The 27,909-nt window shown below is 38.3% G+C and overlaps 1 protein-coding gene across 3 annotated transcripts in view; it reads left to right on the top strand.

The window, feature by feature from the left end:
* The window catches only part of HDX (highly divergent homeobox), a 284,176-nt gene that overhangs the window by 37,813 nt on the left and 218,454 nt on the right, over window positions 1-27,909 (top strand). For all 3 annotated transcript variants that reach the window (XR_004622468.1, XM_034649783.1, XM_034649784.1), the window contains exon 3: window positions 1,369-2,484. Coding sequence is in view for 2 of the 3 variants with exons in the window: in XM_034649783.1 (XP_034505674.1) it covers window positions 1,369-2,484 (1,116 nt within the window). In the remaining variant the exon portion in view is untranslated. The remainder of the gene's footprint in view (window positions 1-1,368; window positions 2,485-27,909) is intronic.

Raw genomic sequence — 27,909 nt, 5'->3', positions numbered from 1 at the left:
ATTTCTTATTGCATATTTCTTATTGGATAATCATGATTCAGTGTAATGCTACTAAGATTGTTATAACAGATTAGTTATATAAAAGTACATATTTTGTAATCAAACCTGAATGCCAACCTCTTGTATTATTTTTATTAATAATGATTTTTCTGTTATAAAAGTAATACACATTTACTATATAAAATTTGGTAGGTAGAGAAAAATATAAAGAAGGAAATAAATACCATAAATTAATGACAAACTGGGAAAAATATTTGCAGCTTGTGACGAGTGTTGCTACCTCTAGTAAAAAATTGCTTCTATAAATCAATTTAAAAAGATAAATACTCCAATATAAAAATGAGTAAAATTAATGGATAAGCAATTTTATTAAAGTAATATAGTAACCATAGAAATTCAAATGAAAACAGCAATTTTATACCTTATATTAACTCTTAGCTAGTAAATACTACAAAAGGATAATGCAAAATGTTGGTGAGGGTGTGGAGAAACCAGAACTCTTATACATTGGAGGGTACCTTGAGAGTATCAAAAAGCTCAACATTTTCCCTTCTAGGATAGCATTCTTTTTTTTTCTTAGTACATCATTAGTTTTTGATATAATGTTCAATGATTCATTAGCACAGAGATGCATATACAATGACATGTATTTCAGTATGGTTTATAATAGTGAATAATTCTAAAAATAACCCAATAATATCTTGCAATCTTAAATTAACCAAGTTATGATATATTCATAGAACAGAAGTTGTTAAACCTGAAGATTACAAGTGTATATTTGTTTAATAATACTATGAGCATTTTACAATATCATTAAATATCCTACTGTAGTATGCTTCCAGTTTTACACTGTTAAAAATAAAGTTATGATGAACATAATTGCATATAAACTTTGTATACATCTATGATTATTTTAAGGATAAATTCCTAGAAATGGATTTACTAGGTCAAGGGATAAAAACATTTTTAGGATTCTTGCTATAGATTAATTGAAAGGATTTTGAGGAAAGAAGCAATAATACAATTCTCTTTTCAAAATTCCCAGATATTTATTAAGAGCAAGTTCTTGAACATATCTGACCTTATAATTTATTTTTTTAATTTTTTACCTTATATTTTAGTTACTTTTTCTTCTATTGTATTTTTTGTTTTAATTAATTTATTATTTATTTTATGTATTTATTTTTATTTTTATATTTTTTAAATTCAATTAGCCAACATATAGTACATCATTAGTTTTTGATGTAGTGTTTTAAATTTGTGTAGGCCTTCTATGACAAATTAGAATACAATTTATCACATTGAAAGTGTTTTTTCCTATTTTTTTTGTTAAGAACCTTTCCATATTGTCATTTTTTATCATTACAGACGTGGGTTGGCAATAAGAGAAGAAAAATGAGTAGTAAGAATTCTGAATCAGGAGCAGCAACAGCAGGAACTCTTCCTGGTACCTCTTTGACATCTCCAGACATTACAGTCAGAAATGTAGTTAACATCACTCGACCCTCAAGCCAACAGTCTTCTTGGACATCTGCCAATAATGATGTCATTGTAACTGGTACATACAGTCCACCAAGTTCATCAAGTAGGCAAGGGACAACCAAACATTCAGATACACAACTTACAGAAGCACATAAAATTCCGATTCAGAAAATGGCCAGTAAAAATGATACTGAGTTTCAGTTGCACATTCCTGTTCAAAGACAAGTAGCACACTGTAAAAATGCCTCTCTGCTCTTAGGTGAAAAAACAATTATCTTGTCAAGACAGACAAGTGTGCTAAATGCTGGAAATTCAGTATACAGTCACGCAAAGAAAAACTATGGAAGCTCTTCAGTGCAAGCTTCTGAGATGATGGTACCTCAAAAGCCATCTGTGTGCCACCGACCTTGCAAAATTGAACCAGTTGGAATTCAAAGGTCATATAAGCCTGAACACACAGGTGTAGCATCACATAACTTCTGTGGGCAAAAGCCACCTATTAGAGACCCTTACTGTAGAACACAAAACTTGGAAATCCGTGAGGTATTTTCATTGGCTGTTAGTGATTACCCCCAGAGAATTCTGGGAGGAAATGCCCCACAAAAGCCTAGTTCGGCAGACGGGACTTGTTTGTCCATTGCAATGGAGACTGGAGATGCTGATGACGAGTATGCCAAAGAGGAAGAGTTGGCATTGATGGGAGCACAAATACCAAGCTACTCAAGATTTTATGAAAGTGGCAGATCCCTTGGAACAGAGAACCAAAGTACAGCATTGCCTGGACCAGGAAGAAATATGCCAAATTCACAAATGGTGAATATTAGAGACTTGTCAGACAATGTACTGTATCAAAGCAGAGACTACCATTTGACACCACGGACCTCATTACATACAGTAGCTACTACAATGTACAGTAATACAAATCCATCACGGAGTAATTTTTCTTCACATTTTGCATCATCAAACCAATTGAGGTTATCACAAAACCAAAACAATTACCAGGTAATGTATGCATTTATTTTATAAAAGTTTTTTAAAAGTTTTGTTTGGTATAAAAAGCTGTGTTTGATATCCAGTTAAACATGAGACCTGGCTCACTTAACTCCTATTTTGAAGTAATTTGAGAGTTTTTGCTTCAAAGTGATGGTTTGGGGTCTTTGAAGAATTTTGTGCTTTCTTTGTCATGTTTAAAATGTGAGTTTTTCCCTATGGAATATAATCATGGAAGCTTTCTTCTGATATTTAAAATTATTTTGTTCAGGAAATAGTCTTATGGGAAGCACGGCATTTCCCATCGCTAAAATAGGACTAAATGGACTCAGCTCATCCCCTTTAACATAGATTATTCCTGTAATGGTTTTTACTTGAAGTTTGGGAAGCTGTCACTAATGAGTGGTGCTTTCTCTGGATACATGGCAAGGCAAGTCAATCATTTCCCCAAGAGACGATGGCTAAGTCAAAGTATGCAGTAACTCAGCCAACTGCTTTTCCTAAAAGTAAATGCTTTATTAAAACATCAAGTAGATGTATTGCACGGAGCACTGGGTGTTACACGCAAACAATGAATCATGGAACACTACACCAAAACCTAATGATGTACTGTTGGTGACTAACATAACAATAAAAAAAATAAAACATCAAGTGGAACGTTGATCAAGTTTTAAAAGTGTTTGTTGAGAAGAGACATTCAGAGTAAAATTTAAAGCAACTTTAGTCCTATGCAAATACAAGTATTATTTCTTCACTATCTTGCATATTCAATTGTTAAGATGTGCTTCAAATAATCTCAACAGTGAGGTGGAAGCCCACCTCAGAACATCTCCTGAAAAAAAAAATGTTTTTGAAAATTTGAATAGCAGGGCATGGAAATTTGCTGTTTTTCCTTGCTACTGGCTAGACCCTTTGAATTTTTCAACCACAGTATTTAAGTTTAATCTGGACTTAAGGTCCTTCCAGGCTATTCTCAGCCAATATAAGGAACCAGTTTCTCTTAACTCCTTCCCTCTTATAGCTCCCTGCTTCAAAATGAAAAGCAGTAACAGAGTATAGGAAGAATCTCTCTGGCGCCTAACCCTAATATAAGAGGACTCTACCATCATCATTCGTATTCATTTATTATTTGGAATCTACTCATTTTTTCTGTGTTTGTTCTTTCCTAAGGCATGCTTAAAGTAACATTGAATCATACCATTAAGATCTTCCATCAGACCAGCTTTAATTCACCTTCTCTTTTGTACTTCTTTACCCCTTTAGTGCTCTTCTTAATAATATTAATGACAATAAAATTTACCATCTGTTGAGGGACTTCCACATACCAAGCATCATTAGTAACTTTAAATACCTGATCTCATTCAATCTTCTGGACATATAGGCCACTCTGGACATATAGATATTTTATATATATTTTAATAATTTGTCCAGGATCACACAACCAGTAAGTACATGTCAGAACCAGTATTCCAACTAAAAAATATATCATGTGCATTTTTTTCTGCTTTATCATACAGCCTAATGATTTCAACTGTGTTAGAATTATTTGGAAGCCTGAAAGTGCAGTTTAATTTTTATTTTTTCATAAGCCAAATACTCCCTTAAAAATAACTTAACCTATGCTTTTGTATAGTCTATTTTTTCCTGACAGAACTTTTAAAGGAATTAAAATTGTTTTATATAAAAGAAACTCTTGAATAAAACTTATCAAATTTTTGAATAGTAATCTCTTTAAAGAAAGACAGTATGACATAACAATGAAGAGCATTGACTTAGAGCCTAATAGACCTGGATTCAAATTTACATTCTGCCACTTTACACTTTTACCATAATTGATGTACTTACTCTTATTTATATTATATGGGACCTTCTCCAACTTGACCTTAGTATGGTAAAGGGTGTTTACAGAGAACCCTTGGGGCATCACTTTGCCCCACCTTTCTTTTAATTAGTTGAGATTTGGAGAAATCAAAGCAGCCTGAGGAGATATAGTACATGAAAATGTCTTAGTCCATTCGGGCTGCTATAACATACTAAAGACTGGGTGGATTAAACAACAAACATTTATTTATCACAGTTCTGGAGACCAGGAAGCCCAAGATCAAGGTACTGACAGATTCAGTATCTAGTAAACGGATGCTTCCTATTTCATAAATGACTGTCCTGTCACTGTGTCCTCATATGGCAGAAAGGGCAAGGGAGTTCTCTAGGTTTGCTATTATAAGGAAACTAATCCCATTCATGAGGGTTCCATTCTCATGACCTAATCACCCCTCAAAAGCCCAACCTCAAAACACCATCACACTGGGGATTGGGTTTCATCATATGAATTCAGCTGAGATACAAACCTTCAGTCCATGGTAGTTATTCTATAAGATTTTGATGAAGTTCTATTACAAGCTATATTACTGTTAGGTGAGGACTTAGAAAAATAGAACCTATGGCCATATTGACAACTTTCTAGCTGTAAAACTACAAGGAATTCTCATTAGTTTTTGACTTTAGGACTATATAACAGAGATATCTGACTCTTCTTCCTGTTACACCAGGTTATCTTCAAGCTGAGGTCGTATTCCTGGAAAATAGTCTAGTTTCAAGCAATCTGGGTGAGTGAGTACAAATTGAAGGAATCCTAGAGGAAACTGAAAGGAAGCTCCGTTTTGGAACTTCTTGGGAATACCATATTAAGTGTTGAAGGGGTAGTAAGTTAACTGTCAGGGCGTGGCTATATCAGGATACTGTAGTTCAGTTCTGCTTTTTTTCTTTACAGGCCAATTTATTTCATTTAGTATACATTTTTTTTTTACTCTCAAGTTTCCTTTAAATTCCAGTTAATATACAGTGTAATAATAGTTTTAGGTGTAGAATTTAGTGATTTGTCATTTACATAAAACACCTAGTGCTCATCACAAGTGTCCTCCTTAATACCCATTTCCCATTTAACCCATTGCCCCCCCACCTGCCCTCCAGCAACCCTCAGTTTGTTCTCTCTAATTAAGAGTCTGTTTTATGGTTTGCCTCTCTCTTTTTCCCCTGGGTTCATTTGCTTTGTTTCTTAAATTCCACATATGTGTGAAATAATATAGTATTTGTCTTTTTCTGACTGACTTATTTCTCTTAGAGTAATACTCTCTAGCTCCAAGCATGTCATTACAAATGGCAAGTTTTCATTCATTTTATGGCTGAGTAATATTCCATTGTGTATATATGCCACTTCTTTATGCTTTCATCAATAGACATTTGGTCCCTTTCCATAATTTGGCTATTATTGGTAATGTTGCTATAAACATCAGGGTGCATATATCCCTTCAAATCAGTATTTTTTGTCTTTTGGGTAAATACCAATAGTGCAATTGCTAGATCATAGGGTAATTCTACTTTTAACATTCTGAAGAACCTCCATACTCTTCCAGACCAGCTGCACTGGGTTGCATGCCCACCAAGAGTGTAAGAGTGTTCCCATTTCCCTGCATCCTCACCAGTACCTGTTGTTTCCTGTGTTGTTAATTTTAATGTTTCTGACAGCTGTGAGGTGATATTTCACTGTAGTTTTCATTTGTATTTCTCTGATGATGAGTGATATTGAACATCTTTTCATGTGTCTGTTAGCCACCTGTATGTCTTCTTTGGAAAAATGTCTATTCATGTCTTCTACCAATTTGTAAACTGGATTATTTGTTCTTTGGGTGTTGAGTTTTATAAGTTCTTTATATATCATGCATACTAACCCTTTATCACGTATATCATTTGCAAATATATTCTCTCATTCTGTAGATTGCATTTTAGTTTTGCTGATTGTTTCCTTTGCTGCTTAGAAGCTTTTTATCATGGTGAAGTCCCAATAATTCATTTTTGCTTTTGTTTCCCTTGCCTCCAGAGACCTTTCTACTAAGAATTTGCTACGGCCAATGTCAAAGAGGTTACGGTCTGCATTTTCCTACAAGGTTTTGGTGGTTTCCTTTATCACATTTAGGTCTTTCATCCATTTTGAATTTATTTTTTGTGTATCATGTAAGAAAGTGGTCCAGTTTCATTCTTCTGCATGTCCCCGCCCAGTTTTCCCACCATTTGTTGAAGATATTTTTTTTCCCATTGGATATTCTTTCCTTCTGTGTTGAAGATTAGTTGACAATATAGTTGTAGGTTCATTTCTGTGTTTTCTATTCTGTCCCATTGGTCTATGTGTGTTTTTGTGCCAGTACCATGCTGTCCTCATTACTACAGCTTTGTAATATAACTTGAAGTCTGGAATTATGATGTCTCCACCTTTCTTTTTGTTTTTCAAGATTGCTTTGGCTATTCATGGTCTTCTGTGGTTCCATACAAATTTTAGGATAGCTATTTCCAGCACTGTGAAAAATGCTGGTGGTATTTTGATAGGGATTGCATTAAGTAGTATCCACATTTTTAACAATATTTGATTTTCCAATCCACGAACTTGGAATGTTTTTCCATTTTTTGGTGTCTTCCTCAACTTCTTTCATAAATGTTTTACACTTTTCAGAGTACAGATCTTTTACCTGTTTGGTTATGTCTATCCCTAGGTATCTTATGGTTTTTGGTATAATTGTAAATGGGATCAATTCCTTGATTTCTCTTTCTGCTACTTCATTATGGGTATATAGAACTGAAACAAGTTTCTCTTACATTGATTTTGTCTCCTATGACTTTAGCGAATTTGTTTATCCGTTTTAGCAATTTTTTTTTTGATGAAGTCTTTTGGGTTTTCTACAAAGAATGTCATGTTGTCTACAAATAGTGAAAGTTTGACTTCATCCTTGCTGCTTTGATGCCTTGTATTTCTTTTTGTTGTCTAATTACTGAGACTAGAACTTCCAGTGCTATGTTAAATCACAGTGGTGAGAGTGGCCAACACCTGTCTTGTTCTTGACCGTAGAGAAAAAGCTCTCAATTTTTCCCCATTGTGGATGATATTAGCTTTGTGTTTTTTGTATATGGCCTTTAAGATGTTGAGGTATGTTACCTCTATCCATACTTTGTTAAGGGTTTTTATCAGGAATGGATGCCGTACACTGTCAACTGCTTTTTCTGCATCTATTGAGAGGATCATATGGTTCATATCCTTTCTTTTATTAATGTAATATATCACATTGATTGATTTGTGACTATCGAATCATCCTTGCAAACCAGGATAAATCCCATTTGAAGATTTTTTAAATGTATTGCCGGATTCATTTTGCTAGTAATTTATTGAGAATTTTTGCATCCATGTTCATCAGTGATATTGGCCTATAGTTCTCTTTTTTTGTGGAATCTCTGATTTTGGAATCAGGGTAATGCTGGCCTTGTAGAATGAGTTAGGAAGTTTTCCTTCCATTTCTACCTTTTGGAAGAGTTTGAGAATAGGTATTAACTCTTTTTTAAATATTTGGTAAAATTCACCCCTGAAGCCACCCAGCCATGTACTGTTGGGGAGATTTTTGATTACTGATTCAATTGCTTTGCTAGTTATCTCTCTCTTCAAGTTTTCTGTTTCTTCCTGTTTCAGTTTTAATAGTATGTAAGTTTTATAATTGTATTTCTGTGCTATTGGCTGTTATTTTCCCCTCTCTCCATAGTGATTTTATTTATTTGGGTCCCTTTATCTTTCTCTCTCTCTCTTTTTTTTTTTTTAAGTCTGGTAGGGGTTTATCAGTTTTATTAAGGTTTTCAAAGAATCAGCTCCTGGTTTCATTGATCTGTTCTACTCTTTTTGTTTGTTTCTATACCATTTACTTCTGCTTTAATCTTTATTAATTCCCTTGTTATACTGGCTGTAGGCTTCATTTGTTGTTCTATTTCTAGCTCCTTTATGTGTAAGTTTAGGTGGTTAATTTGAATTTTTTCTTGCTTCTTGAGGCAGGCCTGTATTGCTACATACTTACCTCTTATGTCTGCTTTTGCTGCATCACAAAGGTTTTATACCTTCCTGTTTTCATTTTCATTTGTTTCCATGTTTCATTGATTTCCTGGTTGACCCATTCATTGTTTAGTAGGATGTTCTTTATCCTCCATTATTTTCAGTCTTTCCAATTTTTTCTTGTGGTGGACTTCAACTTTCATGGCTTTGTGTTCAGAAAATATGCGTGCTATGATCTGAATTTTTTTATTTGTTGAAGCTTGATTTGTCACCCGGTATGTTATCTATTCTGGAGAAAGTCCCATGTACACTTGAAAAGATTGTGTGTTCTGCTGCTTTAGGATGGAATGTTCCGAATATATCTCTTAAGTCCATCAGGTCCAGGGTGTCATTCAAAGCCACTGTTTCCTTGTTAATTTTCTTTTTAGATGATCTGTCCATTGATGTAAGAGGGTTGTTAAAGTACCCTACTATTATTGTATTATTATCAATGAGTTCCTTTATGTTTGTTATTAATTAATTTAAATATGTAGGTGCTCCCAATTTGGGTCCATCAGTGTTAACAATTGTTAGATCTTCTTGGATAGACCTCTTTATTATGATGCTACCCTTCTTCTCTTTTGTCACAGTTTATGGTTTAATATCTAGTTTGTCTGGGGGGAGAAAAGATGGCAGAGGAGTAGGGGACCCCTTTTTCAGCTGGTCCCCTGAGTCGAGCTGGATATGTACCAGACCATCCTTAAAACCCGAAGAATCAGCCTGAAATGCAGGAAGATACATCTGGATCTCTACAAATGAACATCTCCACCGCTGAGTATTGAGGTACAAAGAGGGGTGCAGTGAATCTGCGCACAGATATCAGAAGATAAATGGAAGGGGGAGGGAGCCGCCATGCTTGGGCACTGGGAAGCAGTAGCCACCTGCACTGGGGAGGCGGCCAAATTCCCTGACTGACAACCGAGAGAAAGCAAAATGAGACCGTGAGCCTGGGAACATGCGTGTGACCAGACTGAAAACCAGAGCTCCTGACCTCCCGTGAACCACACTGAAACAGGGAGGTTGGGAGCGTGCACGGGAACTGGGGGTGGCTGGTGGTGTTAGAAGCACAAAGGACAGAGATGTGCCAGCCCTGGAAGTGAGGGCTGGGACACTGGCTGTGGGGCACACAACATGGGATGCTGCAGGGTTTTGGCAGCACCTACAGTAACAGAGTTAAAGTGGCCAAGAGAGCTCAGTGGAGAGTGTACTGTGATCTATCTGTTCTGAGACAGCAGCTAGGGTACGGCCACTGCTGCTCTGACTCTCAGAAGAGTCACAGAAAACCACCAGGGAAAGCTGTCAGAGAAAAAAAGCCCGGAAATACCATATCATATTGTGCCCATCCCCACCCCCTCTCACAGGGGACAGGGCAACTCTACCCAAATCAGGTTGCCTGAGTATCAGTGTGGGAGCCTCCCCCCCCGCCCAGAAGGCAGGCTGAAAAATCAAGAAGCCCACATCCCTAAGGTCCCTATAAAAAAAGTGCACACTGCCTGGGTCTTGGTCAATAATTTGGGCTCTGGGCAATCCTGCAACCTGATGAGGAGGAGAAATCCCCCCCCCCCAGCAAAGAAAAGATAATGAGTCTGTGGCCTCTGCCACAGAACTGATGGATATGGATATAACCAAAGTATCAGAAATGGAGTTCAGAGTAGCAATGGTCAAAATGATGTGTAGACTTGAAAAAAATATTAACAACAATATTAACGAGAATATAGAATCTCTAAGGGAGGAAATGAGAATGAATCTGGCAGAAATTAAAAATGCTATGAATCAAATGCAGTCAAAACTAGAGGCTCTGAAGGCCAGGGTAAATGAGGCAGAAGAACAAATTAGTGAATTGGAGGATGGGTTGGTAGAAGAGAAAGTTAAAACAGAAAATTGGCACAAAAAAATCCAATCTCAAGAATGTAGATTACAGGAGATTACTGACTCAATGAAATGTTCCAGTGTCAGAATCATCAGCATCCCTGAAGAGGTGGAGAAAGAGAGAGGTCTAGAAGAGATATTTGAACAAATTGTAGCTGAAAACTTCCCTAGTATGGCAGAGGAAACAAGCATTCATGTCCAAGAGGCAGAGAGGACCCCTCCCAAGGTCAATCACAGCAAACCTACTCCACGTCACGTCATAGTGCAATTCGCAAATATTAGATCCGAGGATACAGCCTTGAATGCAGCCAGGGCAAAGAGATTCCTTATGTACAGAGGTAAAAATATCAGAATATCATCAGACCTGTCTACAAAGACCTGCCAAGATAGGAAGGGTTGGCAGGGTATTTTCAAAGCTCTATCCAAGAAGAACATGCAGCCAAGGATCCTTTATCCAGCTAGGCTGTCATTCCGAATGGATGGAGAGATAAGGACCTTCCAGGATCGGCAGAAACTGACCGAATTCATAACCACCAAACCAGCCCTACAGAAGCTATTAAGGGGGGTTCTACAAAAGTAAAAAGGCCCCAAGAGTGATACAGAACAGAAATTTACAATCTACAGAAAGAAAGACTTCACAGGCAACATGACATCATTAAAATCATATCTCTCAATAATCACTGTCAATGTGAATGGCCTAAGTGCTCCCATAAAAAGCCACAGGGTTGAAGATTGGTTAATAAGACATGACCCATACGTTTGATATGTACAAGAGACTCATCTTGAACCTAAAGATACATCCAGACTGAACGTGAAGGGAAGGAAAACCACTTTTCATGCCAATGGACCTGCAAAGAAAGCTGGGGTAGCAATTCTCAAATCAGACAGATTAGATTTTTAACTAAAGACTGTAGTGAGAGATACAGTAGGACACTATATTATACTTAAAGGATGTATCCAACAAGTGAATATGACAATTATAAATATCTATGTACCCAACAACTTTTCCAGAATAGACCATACACTGGGACACAAAAGAGGTCTCGACCAATACCAAAGACTGAGATTATCCCCTGAATATTCTCAGACCACAATGCTTTAAAACTAGAACTCAATCACGAGAAAAATTTGGAAGAAACTCAAACACTTGGAAACTAAGAACCATCCTGCTCAGGAGTGATTCGATAAACCAGGAAATCAAAAAACAATTTAAACAATTTATGGAGACCAATGAGAATGAAAACACAACAGTCCAAAACCTATGGGACACTGCAAAGGCAGTCCTAAGGGGAAAATACATAGCCATCCAAGCCTCAAAAGAATAGAAACATCTAAAATGCAGTTTTTATATTCTCACCTCAAGAAGCTGGAACAGGAACAGAAGAAAGCAGTTGATCAAGAATAGAGCACGAGAAAGCCATGCACGAGAAAGCAGTTGATCAAGAATGGAGCAGAGATCAATGAATTAGAAACCAGGAACACAGTAGAGCAGATCAACAGAACTAGAAGCTGGTTCTTTGAAAGAATAAATAAGATCGATAAGCCACTGGCCAGACTTATTCAAAAGAATAGAGAAATGACCCAAATTAATAAAATTATGAATGAAAGGGGAGAGGTCACAACCAACACCAGTGAAATAGGAAGGCTCATTAGCAATTTTGCCAACAGCTTTATGCCACTACATTAAACAACCTGGAAGAAATGTATGCCTTCCTGGAAACTGATAAACTACCAAGACAGAAACAGGAAGAAATTGATGATTTAAACAGACCAATTAATTAGGAAGAGATTGAAGCAGTGATCAAAAACCTTCCCAAAAACAAGATTCCGGGACCTGACAGATTCCCTGGGGAATTCTACCAAACATTCAAAGAAGAAATAGTACCTATTCTCCTGAAGCTGTTTCAAAAAAGAGAAACAGAAGGAAAACTACCACACTCATTCTATGAGGCCATTATTACCTTGATTCCCCAAACCAGGCAAAGATGCCATCAAAAAGGAGAATTACAGAACGATATCCCTGATGAATGTGGAATCCAAAATTCTCAGCAACATCTTAGCTAATAGGATCTAACAGTACATTGAAAGGATTACCCATCATGACCAAGTGGGATTCATACCTGGATGCAAGGGTGGTTCAACATTCACGAATCAATCGGTGTGATAGATCGCATTAATAAGACAGACACAGGAAACTTATGATCCCCTCAATTGATGCAGAAAAAGAATTTGACAAAATACAGCATCCTTTCCCTATTAAACCCTTTAGAGTGTAGGGATAGAAGGTATATTCCTCAATTTCATAAAAACCATCTATGAAAAGCCTACAGCAATATCCTTCTCAATGGGGAAAAGGTGGAAGCCTTTCCTTTAAGATCAGGAACATGACAAGGATGCCCACTCTCACCGTTATTATTCAACATAGTACTAGAAGTCATTGCAAAAGCAGTCAGACAACAAAAAGGGATAAAAGGTATCAAAATCGGCGAAGAACAAGTCAAACTGTCTCTCTTTGCAGATGACGTGATATTCTACATGGAAAACCCAAAAGATTCCACCCCCAAACTACTAGAAGTTATACAGCAATTCAGTAATGTGGCAGGGTACAAAATCAATGCTGAGAAAACAGTTGCATTTCTATACCTGAATAATGAGACTGAAGAAAGAGAAATTAGGGAATCTATTCCATTTACAACAGCACCAAAAATCATACGTTATCTCGGAATTAGCTTTACCAGATACGTAAAGGATCTATATCCTAGAAACTACTAATTACTCTTTTTTTTTTAACGATTTTTTATTATATTATGTTAGTCACCATACAGTACATCCTGGTTTCCGATGTAAAGTTCGATGATTCATTAGTTGTATATAACATCCAGTGCACCATGCAATACGTGCCCTCCTTACTACCCATCACCGGTCTATCCCATTCCCCCACCCCCCTCTCCTCTGAAGCCCTCAGTTTGTTTCCAGGGTACCTAGTCTGTCATGCTTCATTCCCCCTTCTGATTACCCCCCCTTCCTTTGTCCCTTTCTTCCCCTAAAGATCTTCCTAGTTCTTATGTTCCATAGATGAGAGAAACCATATGATAATTGTCTTTCTCTGCTTGACTTATTTCACTTAGCATTATCTCCTCCAGTGCTGTCCATGTTGCAGCAAATGTTGAGAAACTGCTCTTTTTGATAGCTGAGTAATATTCCATTGTATATATGGACCACAACTTGTTAATCCAGTCTGAATCCCACTTGGTCATGAAGGGCATCTCGGCTCCTTCCAGAATTTAGCTATTGTGGACAAAGCTGCTATGAACATTCAGGTGCATATGGCCCTTCTCTTCACTACGTCTGTATCTTTGGGGTAAATGCCCAGTAGTGCAATGGCTGGATCATAGAGTAGCTCAATTTTTAACTTTTTAAGGGACCTCCACACTGTTTTCTAGAGTGGTAGTACCAACTTGCCTTCCCGCCAACAATGTAGGAGGCATCCCCATTCTCCACATCCTCTCCTGTAATTGTCCCATTCACCCACCCCACCGAAGCCCTCAGTTTGTTTCCCAGAGTCCATAGTCTTTAATGGTTCATTCCCCCTTCTGTTTACCCCCCTTTCTTCTCCCCTTTCTTCTACCAACCTTCCTACTTCTTATGTTCCATAAATGAGTAAAACCATTTGATAATTGTCTTTCTCTGCTTGACTTATTTCACTTAGCATTATCTCCTCCGGTCCCGTCCATGTTGCAGCAAATGTTGTGAAGTTGTTCATTTTAATGGCTGAGTAATATTCCATTGTATATATGGACCACATCTTCTTAATCCAGGCATCTGTTGAAGGGCATCTTGGCTCCTTCCACGATTTACCTATTGTGGACAATGCTGCTATGAACATTGGGGTGCATATGGTCCTTCACTTCACTACGTCTATATCCTTGGGGTAAATACCCAGTAGTGCAATTGCTGGATAATAGGGTAGCACAATTTTTAACTTTTTAAGGGAACTCCACACTGTTTCCAAAGTGGCTGTACCAACATGCATTCCCACCAACAATGTAGGGAGGATCCCCATTCTCTGCATCCACTCCAACATTTGTTGTTTCCTGCCTTGTCAATTTTTGCCATTCTAATCAGTGTGGTTTTGATTTGAATTTCCCTGATGGCTAATGATTTTGAACATTTTCTCATGTGTCTGTTAGCCATTTCTATGTCTTCATTGGAGAAGTGTCTGTTCATATCTTCTGCTCATTTTTTGATTTGATTATTTGTTTCCTGTGTATTGAGTTTGAGAAGTTCTTTGCACATCTTGGATACCAGTATTTTATCTGTAGTGTCATTTGCAAATATATTCTCCCATTCCGTGGGCTGCCTCTTAGTTTTTTTTGACAGTTTGCTTGGCTGTGCAGAAGATTTTTATCTTGATGAAGTCCCACAAGTTCATTGTTTTCTTTTGTTTCTCTTGCCTTTGGAGTTGTGTCATGAAAGAAGTTGCTGTGGCCGATGTCAAAGAGGTTGCAGCCTATGTTCTCCTCTAGGATTTTGATGGATTCCTGTCTCACATTGAGGTCTTTCATCCATTTGGAGTTGATATTTGTGTATGGTGTGAGAGAGTGTTCAAGTTTCATTCTTTTGCATGTAGCTGTCCAATTTTCCCAGCACCATTTACTGAAGAGACGGTCTTTTTTCCACTGGATGTTTTTTCCTGCTTTGTCAAAATTAGTTGCCCAAAGAGCCGAGGGTCCATTTCTTGGTTCTGTATTCTGTCCCATTGGTCTATATGTCTGTTTTTGTGCCAGTACCATGCTGTCTTTGTGATCACAGCTTTGTAATACAGCTTGAAATCTGGCATTGTGATGCCCCCCGCTTTGTTTTTCCTTTTCAACAATTCCTTGGCGATATGGGGCCTTTTCTGGTTCCACACAAATTTAAGGGCTGTTTGTTCCAGTTCTTTGAAAAATGTCCTCGGTATTTTGATCGGGATGGCATTGAAAGTATAGATTTCTCTGGGCAGCATACACATTTTAACTATGTTAAATCTTCCAATCCATGAACATGGAATATTTTTCCATCTTTTTGTGTCTTCTTCAATGTCTTTCAAGAGTGATTTATAGTTTCTAGAATATAGATCCTTTACGTCTCTTGTTAATTCTGAGATAACATATGATTTTGGTGCTATTGTAAATGGAATGGATTCCCTAATTTCGCTTTCTTCAGTCTCATTGCTCATGTATAGAAGTGCAACTGATTTCTGAGCATTGATTTTGTATCCCGCCACATTACTGAATTGCTCTATAACATCTAGTAGTTTGGGGGTGGATTCGTTTGGGTTTTCCATATAGAGTATCAGGTCATCTGTGAAGACAGACAGTTGGACTTCTTCCTTGCCGATTTGGATACATTTATCCCTTTTTATTGTCTGATTGCTGTTACAAGGACATCTAGTACTATGTTGAATAATAATGGCGAGAGTGGGCATCCTTGTCATGTTCCTGATCTTAAAGGAAAGGCTTCCAGCTTTTCCCCATTGAGAATGACATTTGCTGTAGGCTTTTCGTAGATGGTTTTTATGAAATTGATGAATGTGCCCTCGATCCCTACACTCTGAAGGGTTTTAATCAGGAAAGGATGCTGTATTTTTTCAAATGCTTTTTCTGCATCAATTGAGAGGATCATATGGTTCTTGATTCTTTTCTTATTGATATGATCTATCACACTGATCGATTTGCAAATATTGAACCACCCTTGCATCCCAGGGTTGAATCCCATGTGGTCATGATGGATAATCCTTTTAATGTGCTGTTGGATCCTATTAGGTAGGATATTGTTGAGAATTTTGGCATCCTTATTCACCAGGGACATCGGTCTGTAATTCCCCTTTTTGATGGGGTCTTTGCCTGGTTTGGGGATCAAGGTAATACTGGGCTCATAGAATAAGTTTAGTAGTTTTCCTTCTGTTTCTATTTTTTGAAACAGCTTCAGGAGAATAGGTTTTATTTCTTCTATGAATGTTTGGTAGAATTCCCCAAGGAATCCATCAGGCCCTGGACTCTTGTTTTTCAGAGTTTTTTGATCACTGTTTCAATCTCTTCATAATTAATCAGTCTGTTTAAAAAATCAATTTCCTCCTGTTTCACTTTCAGTAGTTTATTGGTTTCCAGGAAGACATCCATTTCTTCCGGGTTGTTTGATTTATTGGAATAAAGCTGTTGATAAAAGTTGCTAATGAGCCTTCCTGTTTCATTGGTGTTGGTTGTGACCTCTCTCTTTTCATTCATAATTTTATTAATTGGGTTCCTTTCTCTATTCTTTTGAATAAGTCTGGCCAATGGCTTATCGATCTTATTTATTCTTTCAAAGAACCAGCTTCTAGTTCTGTTCATCTGCTCTACTGTGCTCCTGGTTTCTAATTACTGACCTCTGCTCTAATCTTGATCAACTGCTTTCTCTTGCATGGGTTAGGCCTGTTCTTCTGTTCCTTTTCCAGCTTCTTGAGGTGAGAATATAAAAACTGCATTTTAGATTTTTCTTTTCTTTTGAGTGAGGCTTGGATAGCTATGTAATTTCCCCTTAGGACAGCCTTTGCAGTGTCCCATAGGTTTTGGACCATTGTGTTTTCATTCTCATTGGTCTCCATAAATTGTTTAAATTGATTTTTGATTTCCTGGTTTATCGAATCATTCGTAAGCTGGATGGTTCTTAGTTTCCAAGTGTTTGAGTTTCTTCCAAATTTTTCCTTGTGATTGAGTTCCAATTTCAAAGCATTGTGTTCTGAGGATATGCAGGGTATAATTTCTGTCTTTTGGTATCAGTTTAGACCTGTTTTGTGACCGAGCATATGGTCTATTCTGGAGAACGTTCCATGTGCATTTGAAAAGAATGAGTATCCTGTTTTTCTGGGGTGCAGTGTTCTGTATATATCTATGAGGTCCATCTTGTCTAGTATAGCATTCAAAGCTCTTGTTTCTTTCTTGGTTTTCTGCTTAGGTGATCTATCTATTGCTGATAGTGGAGTGTTGAGGTCCCCTACTATTAACATATTTTATCTATATGTCTCTTTATTCTGGTTAAGTGTTGGCTTGTGTATCTTGCTGCTCCCCTGGTGGGGGCGTAGACATTTAGAATTGTCATATCCACTTGTTGGATACATCCTTTAAGAATAATATCATGTCCTGCTGTATCTCTAAGTACAGTCTTTTTTAAAAAATCTAATCTGTCTGATAAAATAGAATTGCTACCCCAGCTTTCTTTTGAGGTCTGTTGGTATGAAAAATGGTTTTCCATCCCTTCACTGTCAGTCTGGATGTATCTTTAGGTTCAAAATGAGTCTCTTGTAGACAGCAAATGGACGGGTCATGTCTTTTTATTCCAATCTGCAACCCTGTGGCATTTTATGGAAGCATTTCAGCCATTCACATTGAGAGTGATTATTGAGAGATATGATTTTAATGATGTCATGCTGCCTCTAAAGTCTTTGTTTCTATAGATGGTAACTTTCTGTTCTGTATCACTCTTGTGGCCTTTTTACTTTTATAGAACCCCCCCTTAATATCTCGTGTAAGGCTGGTTTCATGGTTATGGAATTGGTCAGTATCTGGCAATTCTGGAAGGTCCTTATGTCTCCATCAATTCTGAATGACAGCCTTTCTGGATAAAGGATCCTTGGCTGCATGTTTTTTCTGAAAAAGTTTTAAAAATGCCCCCCAACCCTTTCTCTCATTCCAGGAATGTGTAGACAGGTCTGATGTAATCCTAATATTTTTGCCTTTGTATGTGAGAATTTTCTTTGCCCTGGCTGCTTTCCATAATTTATCCTTCGATCTAATATATGCAAATTGCACTATGACGTGACGGGTGTAGGTTTGTCGTCGTTGAATTTGGGAGGGGTCCTCTCTGCCTCTTGGACATGAATGCTTGTTTCCTTTGCTAGATTAGGGACGTTTACAGCTACAATTTGTTCAAATATCTCTTCTTGACCTCTGTTTTTCTCCACCTCCTCAGGGATGCTGATGATTCTGACATTAGAGCCTTTCACTGAGTTAGTAATGTCCCATAACCTACATTCTTGAGATTGGATTTTTTAAAAAGATTTTATTTATTTATTTGACAGAGATATAGCCAGTGAGAGAGGGAACACAGCAGGGGGAGTGGGAGAGGAAGAAGCAGGCTCCCAGCAGAGGAGCCTGATGTGGAGCTTGATCCCAGAACGCTGAGAACACACCCTGAGCTGAAGGCAGCTGCTTAATGGCTGCACCACCCAGGCATCCCAAGATTTAATTTTTTTCAGCCAAGTTTCTGTTTTAACTTTCTCTTCTACCATCCTATCCTCCAATTCACTAATTCGTTCTTCTGCCTCATTTACCCTGGCCGTCAGAGCATCTAGTTTTGACTGCATTTGATTCATAGCATTTTTAATTTCTGCTAGATTTGCTCTCATTTTCACCCTTAGATATTCTTTATTCTCATTAATATTTTCGTGAATATTTTTTTCAAGTCTACACATCATCTTGACCATTGTTACTCTGAACTCCATTTCTGACAATTTCGTTATATCCATATCCATCAGTTCTGTGACAGAGGCCACAGACTCATTATCTTTTCTTTGCTGGGGGGAATTTTTCCTTCTTGTCATTCTGATGAGGAGAGGTTGTGGGGTTGCCCAGAGCCCAAATTATTGACCAGGACCCAGGCAGTGTGTACTTGTTTTATAGGGACCTTAGGGATGTGGGCTTCTTCATTTTTCAGCCTGTATTCTGGGGGAGGAGCATGCTGCACTGATATTGAGGCAACCCTGTTTGGGTAGAGTTGCCCTGTCCCCTGGGAGGGGGGATGGGGATTGGTACAATGTGAACTGGTATTTCCGTTCTGTTGTTCTCTGGTGGCTTTCCCTGGCAGTTTTCTGTAGCTCTTCTGAGAGTCAGAGCAGCAGTGGCCGAATTATAACCTCTGTCTCAGAACAGAGAGATTGCAGTCCACTCTCCACTGAGCTCTCTTGGCCTCTTTAACTCTATTTCTGTTGGTGCTGCTAAAAACCCTGCAGCATCCCGGGCTGTGCACCCCACAGCCCGCATCCCAGCCCTCACTTCCACGGCCAGCATGTCTCTGTCCTTTCTGTTTGTAACACCGCCAGACGCCAGTCGCCCCCGCACGCCCCCAAGCTCCCTGTTTCAATGTGATTCCCACGCACTCTGGAGCACTGGTTTTCAGTTTGGACACGCAAGCATACCCAGGATCAAGATCTCAGTCCGCTCTCTGGTGAGTGCCCGTCTGCGAGTCCTGCAGCTCACCAGTGCAGGTGGCTACCACTTCATGGCGCCCGAGCATGGCGGCTCCCTCTCCCTTCCGTTTATCTTCTGATATCTGTGTGCGGATTCATGGCTCCCCACTTCATACCTCAATACTCAGTGCTGGAGATGTTCATTTTTAGAGATCCAGATGTATCTTCCTGCATCTCATGCTGATTCCATGGGTTTTCAGGTTGGTCTGGTACCTATCCAGCTTGACTCGGGACCAGCTGGAAAAAAAAAAAAGAGCAGTGTGGAATTTTAATTTATTCAATATAGGACTATTCAGTTTGTTTCTTATTGAATGAGATTTAGTAGTGTTTTTTTGTTGTTGTTTAATTGTGGTATAAACATAACATAAAATTCATAATATTGCCTATTATTACATGTACAGTTCTAGATTGTTAATTTTATTCACACTGTTATGCATCAGGTCTCTAGAAATTTTTTTTTAATTTAATTTTATTATATTGTGTTAATCACCATACAGTACATCCCCAGATTCCGATGTAAAGTTTGATGCTTCATTAGTTGCGTATAACACCCAGTGCACCATGCAATACGTGCCCTCCCTACTACCCATCACCAGTCTATACCCTTCCCCCACCTCCTCCATCCCATTTACAATAGCACCAAAAACCATACGTTACCTTGGAATTAACTTAATGAGAGACGTAAAGGACCTATATCCTAGAAACTATAGACCACTTTTGAAAGATATTGAGGAAGATATAAAAAGATGGAAAAATATTCCATGCTCATGGATTGGAAGAATTAACATAGTTAAAATGTCCATGCTACCCAGAGCAATCTACACTTTCAATGCTATCCCGATCAAAATACCGAGGACATTTTTCAAAGAACTGGAACAAATAGTCCTTAAATTTGTATGGAACCAGAAAAGGCCCCGAATCTCCAAGGAACTGTTGAAAAGGAAAAACAAAGCTGGGGGCATCACAATGCCGGATTTCGAGCTGTACTACAAAGCTGTGATCACAAAGACAGCATGGTACTGGCACAAAAACAGACACATCGACCAATGGAACAGAATAGAGAACCCAGAAATGGACCCTCGGCTCTTTGGGCAACTAATCTTTGATAAAGCAGGAAAAAACATCCGGTGGAAAAAAGACAGTCTCTTCAATAAATGGTGCTGGGAAAATTGGACAGCTACATGCAAAAGAATGAAACTTGACCACTCTCTCACACCATACACAAAAATAAACTCNGTCCAAATGGATGAAACACCTCAATGTGAGACAGGAATCCATCGTAGAGGAGAACATAGGCAACAACTTCTATGAAATCTGCCAGAGCAACCTTTTTCACGACACATCTCCAAAGGCAAGAAAAATAAAAGATAAAATGAACTTATGGGACGTTATCAGGATAAAGAGCTTCTGCACAGCCAAGGAAACAGTCAAAAAAACTAAGAGACAGCCCACGGAATGGGAGAATATATTTGCAAAGGACACCACAGATAAAGGACTGGTATCCAAGATCTACAAAGAACTTCTCAAACTCAATACACGAGAAACAAATAAACAAATCATAAAATGGGCAGAAGATATGAACAGACACTTTTCCAATGAAGACATACAAATGGCTAACAGACACATGAAAAAATGTTCAAAATCATTAGCCATCAGGGAAATTCAAATCAAAACCACACTGAGATACCACCTTACGCCAGTTAGAATGGCAAAGATAGACAAGGCAAGAAACAACAATTGTTGGAGAGGATGTGGAGAAAGGCGATCCCTCCTGCATTGTTGGTGGGCATGCAAGTTGGTACAGCCACTCTGGAAAACAGTGTGGAGGTCCCTTAAAAAGTTAAAAATTGAACTACCCTATGACCCAGCCATTGCACTACTGGGTGTTTACCCCAAAGATACAGACGTAGTAAAGAGAAGGGCCATATGCACCCCAATGTTCATAGCTGCATTGTCCACAATAGCCAANACTGCATTGTCCACAATAGCTAAATCGTGGAAGGAGCCGAGATGCCCTTCAACAAATGGCTGGATTAAGAAGTTGTGGTCCATATATACAATGGAATATTACTCAGGTATCAGAAAGAACAAGTTACAACATTTGCTGCAATATGGACGGCACTGGAGGAGATAATGCTAAGTGTAATAAGTCAAGCAGAGAAAGACAATTATCATATGATTTCTCTCATNTCTCTCATCTATGGAACATAAGAACTAGGAAGATCATTAGGAGAAGAGGGATAAAGAAAGGGGGGGTAATCAGAAGGGGGAATGAAGTATGAGAGACTATGGACTCTGAGAAACAAACTGAGGGCTTCAGTGGGGCGGGGGGTGGGGGAATGGGATAGACTGGTGATGGGTAGTAAGGAGGGCCCATATTGCATGGTGCTCTGGGTGTTATAGGCAACTAATGAATCATCGAACTTCACATCAGAAACCAGGGATGTACTGTATGTTGACTAACATAGTATTATAAAAAAAAACATTAAAATATAAAAAATAGATTCTCAGGCAGAAAAACAAAAGAAAAGAAAAATCCGAAATAAAGTTTTTACGGTCTCACCTCAAAGCTGGAGCTGGAACAGAAGAATAGGCCTAACCCACACACAGGAAAGCAGCTGACCAAGATTAGAGCAGAGTTCAAGTCTTAGAAACCAGGAGCACAGTAGAGCAGATGAACAAAACTAGAAGCTGCTTTTCGGAAATAATAAATAATATTGATAAGCCACTGGCAAGACTATTCAAAACAATAGACAAAGGACACAAATTAATGAATTTATGTATGAAAGGGGAGAGATTATGACCAACAATAATAAAATAGGAAGGATCATTAGAAACTTTCATCAACAACCTTACGACAATAAATTAAACAACCTGGAAGAAACAGATGGCTTCCTGGAAAACTGTAAACTACCAAGACTGAAACAGGAAGAAATTAATTATATAAACAGACTGATTAATTATGAAGAGATTGAAACAGTGATCAAAAACCTCCCCAAACACAAGAGTCCAGGGCCTGATGGATTCCACTGGGGAATTCTACCAAACATTCAAAGAAGAAATAACACCCATTCTCCTGAAGCCTTTTCAAAGGACAGAAACAGAAGGAAAACTACAAAACTCATTCTATAAGGACAGAAACAGAAGGAAAACTACAAAACTCATTCTATAACGTTTGATCCTCCAACCATGCACAGAATGCATCAAAAAGGAGAATTACAGACCAATATCCCTGATAAATATGGATGCCAAATTTCTCAACAAGATCCTAGCTAATAGGATCCAACAGTACATTAAAAGGATTATCCATCATGACCATTGGGATTCATCCCTGTGATGGAAGGGTGGTTCAACATTCGCGAATCGATCAGTGTGATAGATCACATCGCAAGAAAAGAGTCAAGAAGCATATGATCCTCTCAATTGATGCAGAAAAACATTTGACACAATACAGCCTCCTATCCTGATTAAAACCATTCAGAGGGTAGGGATAGAGGGTACATCCCTCAATTTCAGAAAAACCATCTATGTAAAGCCAACAGCGAATATCATTCTCAATGGGAAAAAGCTGAAAGCCTTTCCCTTAAGATTAGGAACACAAGGATGCGCACTCTCACCATTATTATTCAACCGAGTACTAGAAGTCCTTGTAACAGCAATCAGACAACAAAAAGGGATAAAACATATGCAAATCAGCAAAGAAGAAGTAAAACTGTCCATCTTTGCAGATGACATGATACTCTATATGGAAAACCCAAAAGACTCCACCCCAAAATTACTAGAACTTACAGAGCAATTCAGTAATGTGGCAGGATACAAAATCATCCATTTGAGTTTATCTTTGCGTATGGTGTAAGAGAGTGGTCATGTTTCATTCTTATGCATGTAGCTGTCAATTTTCCAAGCACCATGTATTGAAGACACTGTCTTTTATCCACCGGATGTTTTTCCTGCTTTGTCAAAAATTAGTTGCCCAAAGAGGCGAGGGTCCATTTCTGGGTTCGCTAGTCTGTTCCATTGGTCTATGTGTCTGTTTTTCTGCCAGTACCATGCTATATTGGTGATCACAGCTTTGTTCTATAGCCTGAAATCTGGCAACGTGAAGAACTCAGCATTGTTTTTCCTTTTCAATTCCTAGGTAATTCAGGGCCTTTTCTGTTTCCACACTTACTTAAGGGCTGTTTGTTCCAGTTCTTTGAAAAAATTCATTGATATTTTGATTGGGTTGGCACTGAAAGTGTACATTGCTCTGGGTAGCATAGACATTTTAAGTATGTTTATTCTTCCTGTCCATGAGCATGGAATGTTTTTCCATCTTTTTGTGTCTTCTTCAATGTCTTTCAAGAGTGATTTGTAAATTTTAGAATATAGATCCTTTACGTCTCTGGTTAAGTTAATTCCAAGATAACGTATGATTTTCGGTGCTATTGTAAATGGAATGGATTCCCTAATTTCTGCTTCTTCAGTCTCATTTTTCGTGTATAGAAATGCAACTGATTTCTGAGCATTGATTTTGTATCCCGCCACATTACTGAATTGCTCTATAACTTCTCGTAGTTTGGGGGTGGATTCTCGTGGGTTTTCCATGTAGAGTATCTTGACATCTGTGAAGACAGACAGTTTGACTTATTCTTTGCTAATTTCGATACCTTTTATACCCTTTTTTTATTAAAAATTTTTTTACTATATTATGTTAGTCACCATACAGTACATCCCTGGGTTTGATGTAAAGTTCCATGATTCATTAGTTGCGTATAATACCCAGTGCCCCATGCAATACGTGCCCTCCTTACGTCCCATCACCAGACTATCCCATTCCTCCATCCCCCTCCCCTCTGAAGCCCTCAGTTTGTTTCTCATAGTCCATAGTCTCTCATGATTCATTCCCCCTTCTGATTACCCCCTTTCTTTATCCCTTTCTTCTCCTAGTGCTCTTCCTAGTTCTTATGTTCCATAGGTGAGAGAAACCATATGATAATTGTCTTTCTCTGATTGACTTATTTCACTTAGAATTATCTCCTCCAGTGCCATCCATGTTGCAGCAAATGTTGAGAACTCATTCTTTCTGATACCTGAGTAATATTCCATTGTATATATGGACCAACAACTATTTAATCCAGTCATCTGATGAAGAGCATCTCGGCTCCTTCCATGATTCAGCTATTGTGGACAAAGCTGCTATGAACATTGGGGTGCATATGGCCCATTTCTTCACTACGTCTGTATCTTTGGGGTAAATACACAGTAGTGCAATGGCTGGATCATAGGGTAGCTCAATTTTTAACTTTTTAAGGAACCTCCACACTGTTTTCCAGAGTGGCTGTGCCAACTTGTATTCCCACCAACAATGTAGGTGGGATCACCTTTCTCCACATCCTCTCCAACAATTGCTGTTTCTTGCCTTGTCAATTTTTGCCATTCTAACTGGCGTAAGGTGGTATCTCAGTGTGGTTTTGATTTGAATTTCCCTGATGGCTAATGATTTTGAACATTCTTCAGGTGTCTGTTAGCCATTTGTATGTCTTCATTGGCAAAGTGTCTGTTCATATCTTCAGCCCATTTTATGATTTGTTTATTTGTTTGTTGTGTATTGAGTTTGAGAAGTTCTTTGTAGATCTTGGATACCAGTCTTTTATCTGTAGTGTCATTTGCAAATATCTTCTCCCATTCCGTGGGCTGCCTCTTAGGTTTTTTTTTTTTTTTTACTGTTTCCTTGGCTGTGATCAAATTTTTGTCTAGGTAAGTCCCACAAGTTCATTTTTTCTTTTGTTTCGCTTGCCTTTGTAGGTGTGTCATGAAAAAGGTTGCTGTGGAAGATATCGTAGAGGATGCTGCCTCTGATCTCCTCTAGGATTTTGATGGATTCCTGTCTCACATTGATGTTATTCACCCATTTGGAGTTTATCCTTGTGTATGGTGTGAGATAGTGGTCAAGTTTCATTCTTTTGCATGTCGCTGTCCAATTTTCCCAGCACCATTGATTGAGGACAATGTCTTTTATTCACTGGATGTTTTTTCTTGCTTTATCAAAGATTAGTTGCCCAAAGAGCCCAGGGTCCATTTCTGGGTTCTCTATTCTGTTCCATTGGTCTATGTGTCTGTTTTTGTGCCAGTACCATGCTGTCTTTGTGATCACAGCTTTGTAGTANGCTGTCTTTGTGATCAGAGCATTGTAGTACAACTTGAAATCCGGCATTGTGATGCCCCTGACCTAATCTTCTCTTCCTGTTCCAGCTTCCTGAAGTGAGAATATAAAAACTGCATTTTAGATTTTTCTATACTTTTGAATGAGGCTTGGATGGCTATGTATTTTTTCCTTAGGACTGCCTTTGCAGTGTCCCATAGGTTTTTGACCATTGTGTTTTCATTCTCGTTGGCCTCCATAAATTGTTTAAATTGAATTTTGATTTCTGGTTTATCGAATCATTCTTGAGTAGGATGTTTCTTAGTTTGGAAGTGTTTATGTTTCTTCCAAATTTCTCCTTGTGGTTGAGTTCCAATTTCAAAGCATTGTGGTCTCAGAATATGCAGGGAATAATTTCAATATTTTGGTGTCAGTTGGGACCTGTTTTGTGACCCAGCGTATGATCTATTCTGGAGAATGTTCCATGTGCATTCTAAAAGAATGAGTATTGTTTTGTTCTGGGGTGTATTGTTCTATATATATCTATGAGGTCCATCTGGTCCAGCATGGCATTCAAAGCTCTTATTTCTTTGTTGATTTTCTGCCTAGGTGATATGTCTATTGCTATTAGTGGAGTGTTTAGGTCCCGTACTATTAATGTATTTTTATCTGCATTTCTCTTTATTCTGGTTAAGAGTTGGCTTGTGTATCTTGCTGCTCCCCTGTTGGGGGCGTATATATTTATAATTGTCATATCCACTTGTTGAATACTTCCTTTAAGAATAATATAGTGCCCTTCTGTATNCAGAATGATATAGTTTTCTTCCGTATCTCTAACTACAGTCTTTAGTTTACAATCTAATCTGGGTGATATGAGAATTGCTACCCCAGCTTTCTTTTGAGGTCCATTAGCATGAAAAATGGTTTTCCATCCCTTCACTTTCAGTCTGGATGTATCTTTAGGTTCAAAATGAGTCTCTTGTAGACAGCAAATGGATGNTTGAGTGTCTTGTAGACAGCAAACGGATGGGTCATGTCTTTTTATCCAATCTGCCACCCTGTGGTGTTTTATGGGAGCATTTAGGCCTTTCACATTCAGAGTGATTGTTGAGAAACATGATTTTAATGATGTTATGCTGCCTGTAAAGTCTTTATTTCTATAGATTGTTAGTATCACTCTTGGGAGATTTTACTTCTATAGAACCCCCCTTAATATCTCCTGTAGGGCTGGTTTCCTGTTTACGAAATTTGTCACTGACTGGCGATTCTGGAAGGTCCTTTTCTCTCCATCAATGCTGAAAGACAGCCTTGCTGGATAAAGGATCCTTGGTTCCATGTTTTTCTCTAAAGTAGCTTTAAAAGTGACCCCCTAACCCTTTCTCTCATTCCAGGTCTGTGTAGACAGGTCTGACATAATCCTAATATTTTTGCCTTTGTACTTGAGAAATTTCCTTGTCCTGGCTGTTTTCAATACTGCATCCTTCGATCTAAAATTTGTGAATTGCACTATGACATGACGTGGCGTAGATTTGTCGTGGTTGAGCTTGGGAGGGGTCCTCTCTGCCTCTTGGACACAAATGCTTGTTTCCTCTGCTAGATTGGGGAAGCTTTCAGCTACAATTTGTTCAAATATCTTTTCTAAACCACTCTCTTTCTCCACCCCCTCAGGGATGCTAATGATTCTAACATTGGAACGTTTCATTGTGTCAGTAATCTCCTGTAACCTACATTCTTGAGATTGGATTTTTTTGAGCCAAATTTCTGTTTTAGCTTTCTCTTTTACCATCCCGTCCTCCAATTCACTTACTCATGCTTCTGCTTCATTTACCCTGGCTGCCAGAGCATCTAGTTTTGATTCATAGCATTTTTAATTTCTGCCAGTTATGCTCTCATTTCTGCCCTTAGAGATTCTATATTCTTGTTAATATTTTCATTAATATTTTTTTCAAGTCTACACACATCTTGACCATTGTTACTCTGAACTCCATTTCTGATAATTTGGTTATATCCATATCCATCTGTTCTGTGGCAGAGGTCACAGTCTCATTATCTTTTCTTTGCTGGGGGGGACTTCTCCTTCTCGTCATTCTGATGAAGAGAGATTGCAGGGTTGTCCAGAGCCCAAGTGTTGACTGGGACCCAGGCCGTGCGCCCTTGTTTTATAGAGATCTTAGGGATGTGGGCTTCTTCCTTAAAGAGTTTATTTATTTATTTGAGAGAGAGAGAGACAGTCAGCAAGAAAGGGAACCCAAGCAGAGGAGTGGGAGAGGAAGAAGCAGG

This window comes from Ailuropoda melanoleuca, chromosome X, assembly GCF_002007445.2.
Source record: "Ailuropoda melanoleuca isolate Jingjing chromosome X, ASM200744v2, whole genome shotgun sequence".
In the NCBI taxonomy this organism is placed as follows: Eukaryota; Metazoa; Chordata; class Mammalia; order Carnivora; family Ursidae; genus Ailuropoda; species Ailuropoda melanoleuca.
Note: the sequence above shows the minus strand (reverse complement) of the source record. Positions and strands in the feature narration are given on the sequence as shown.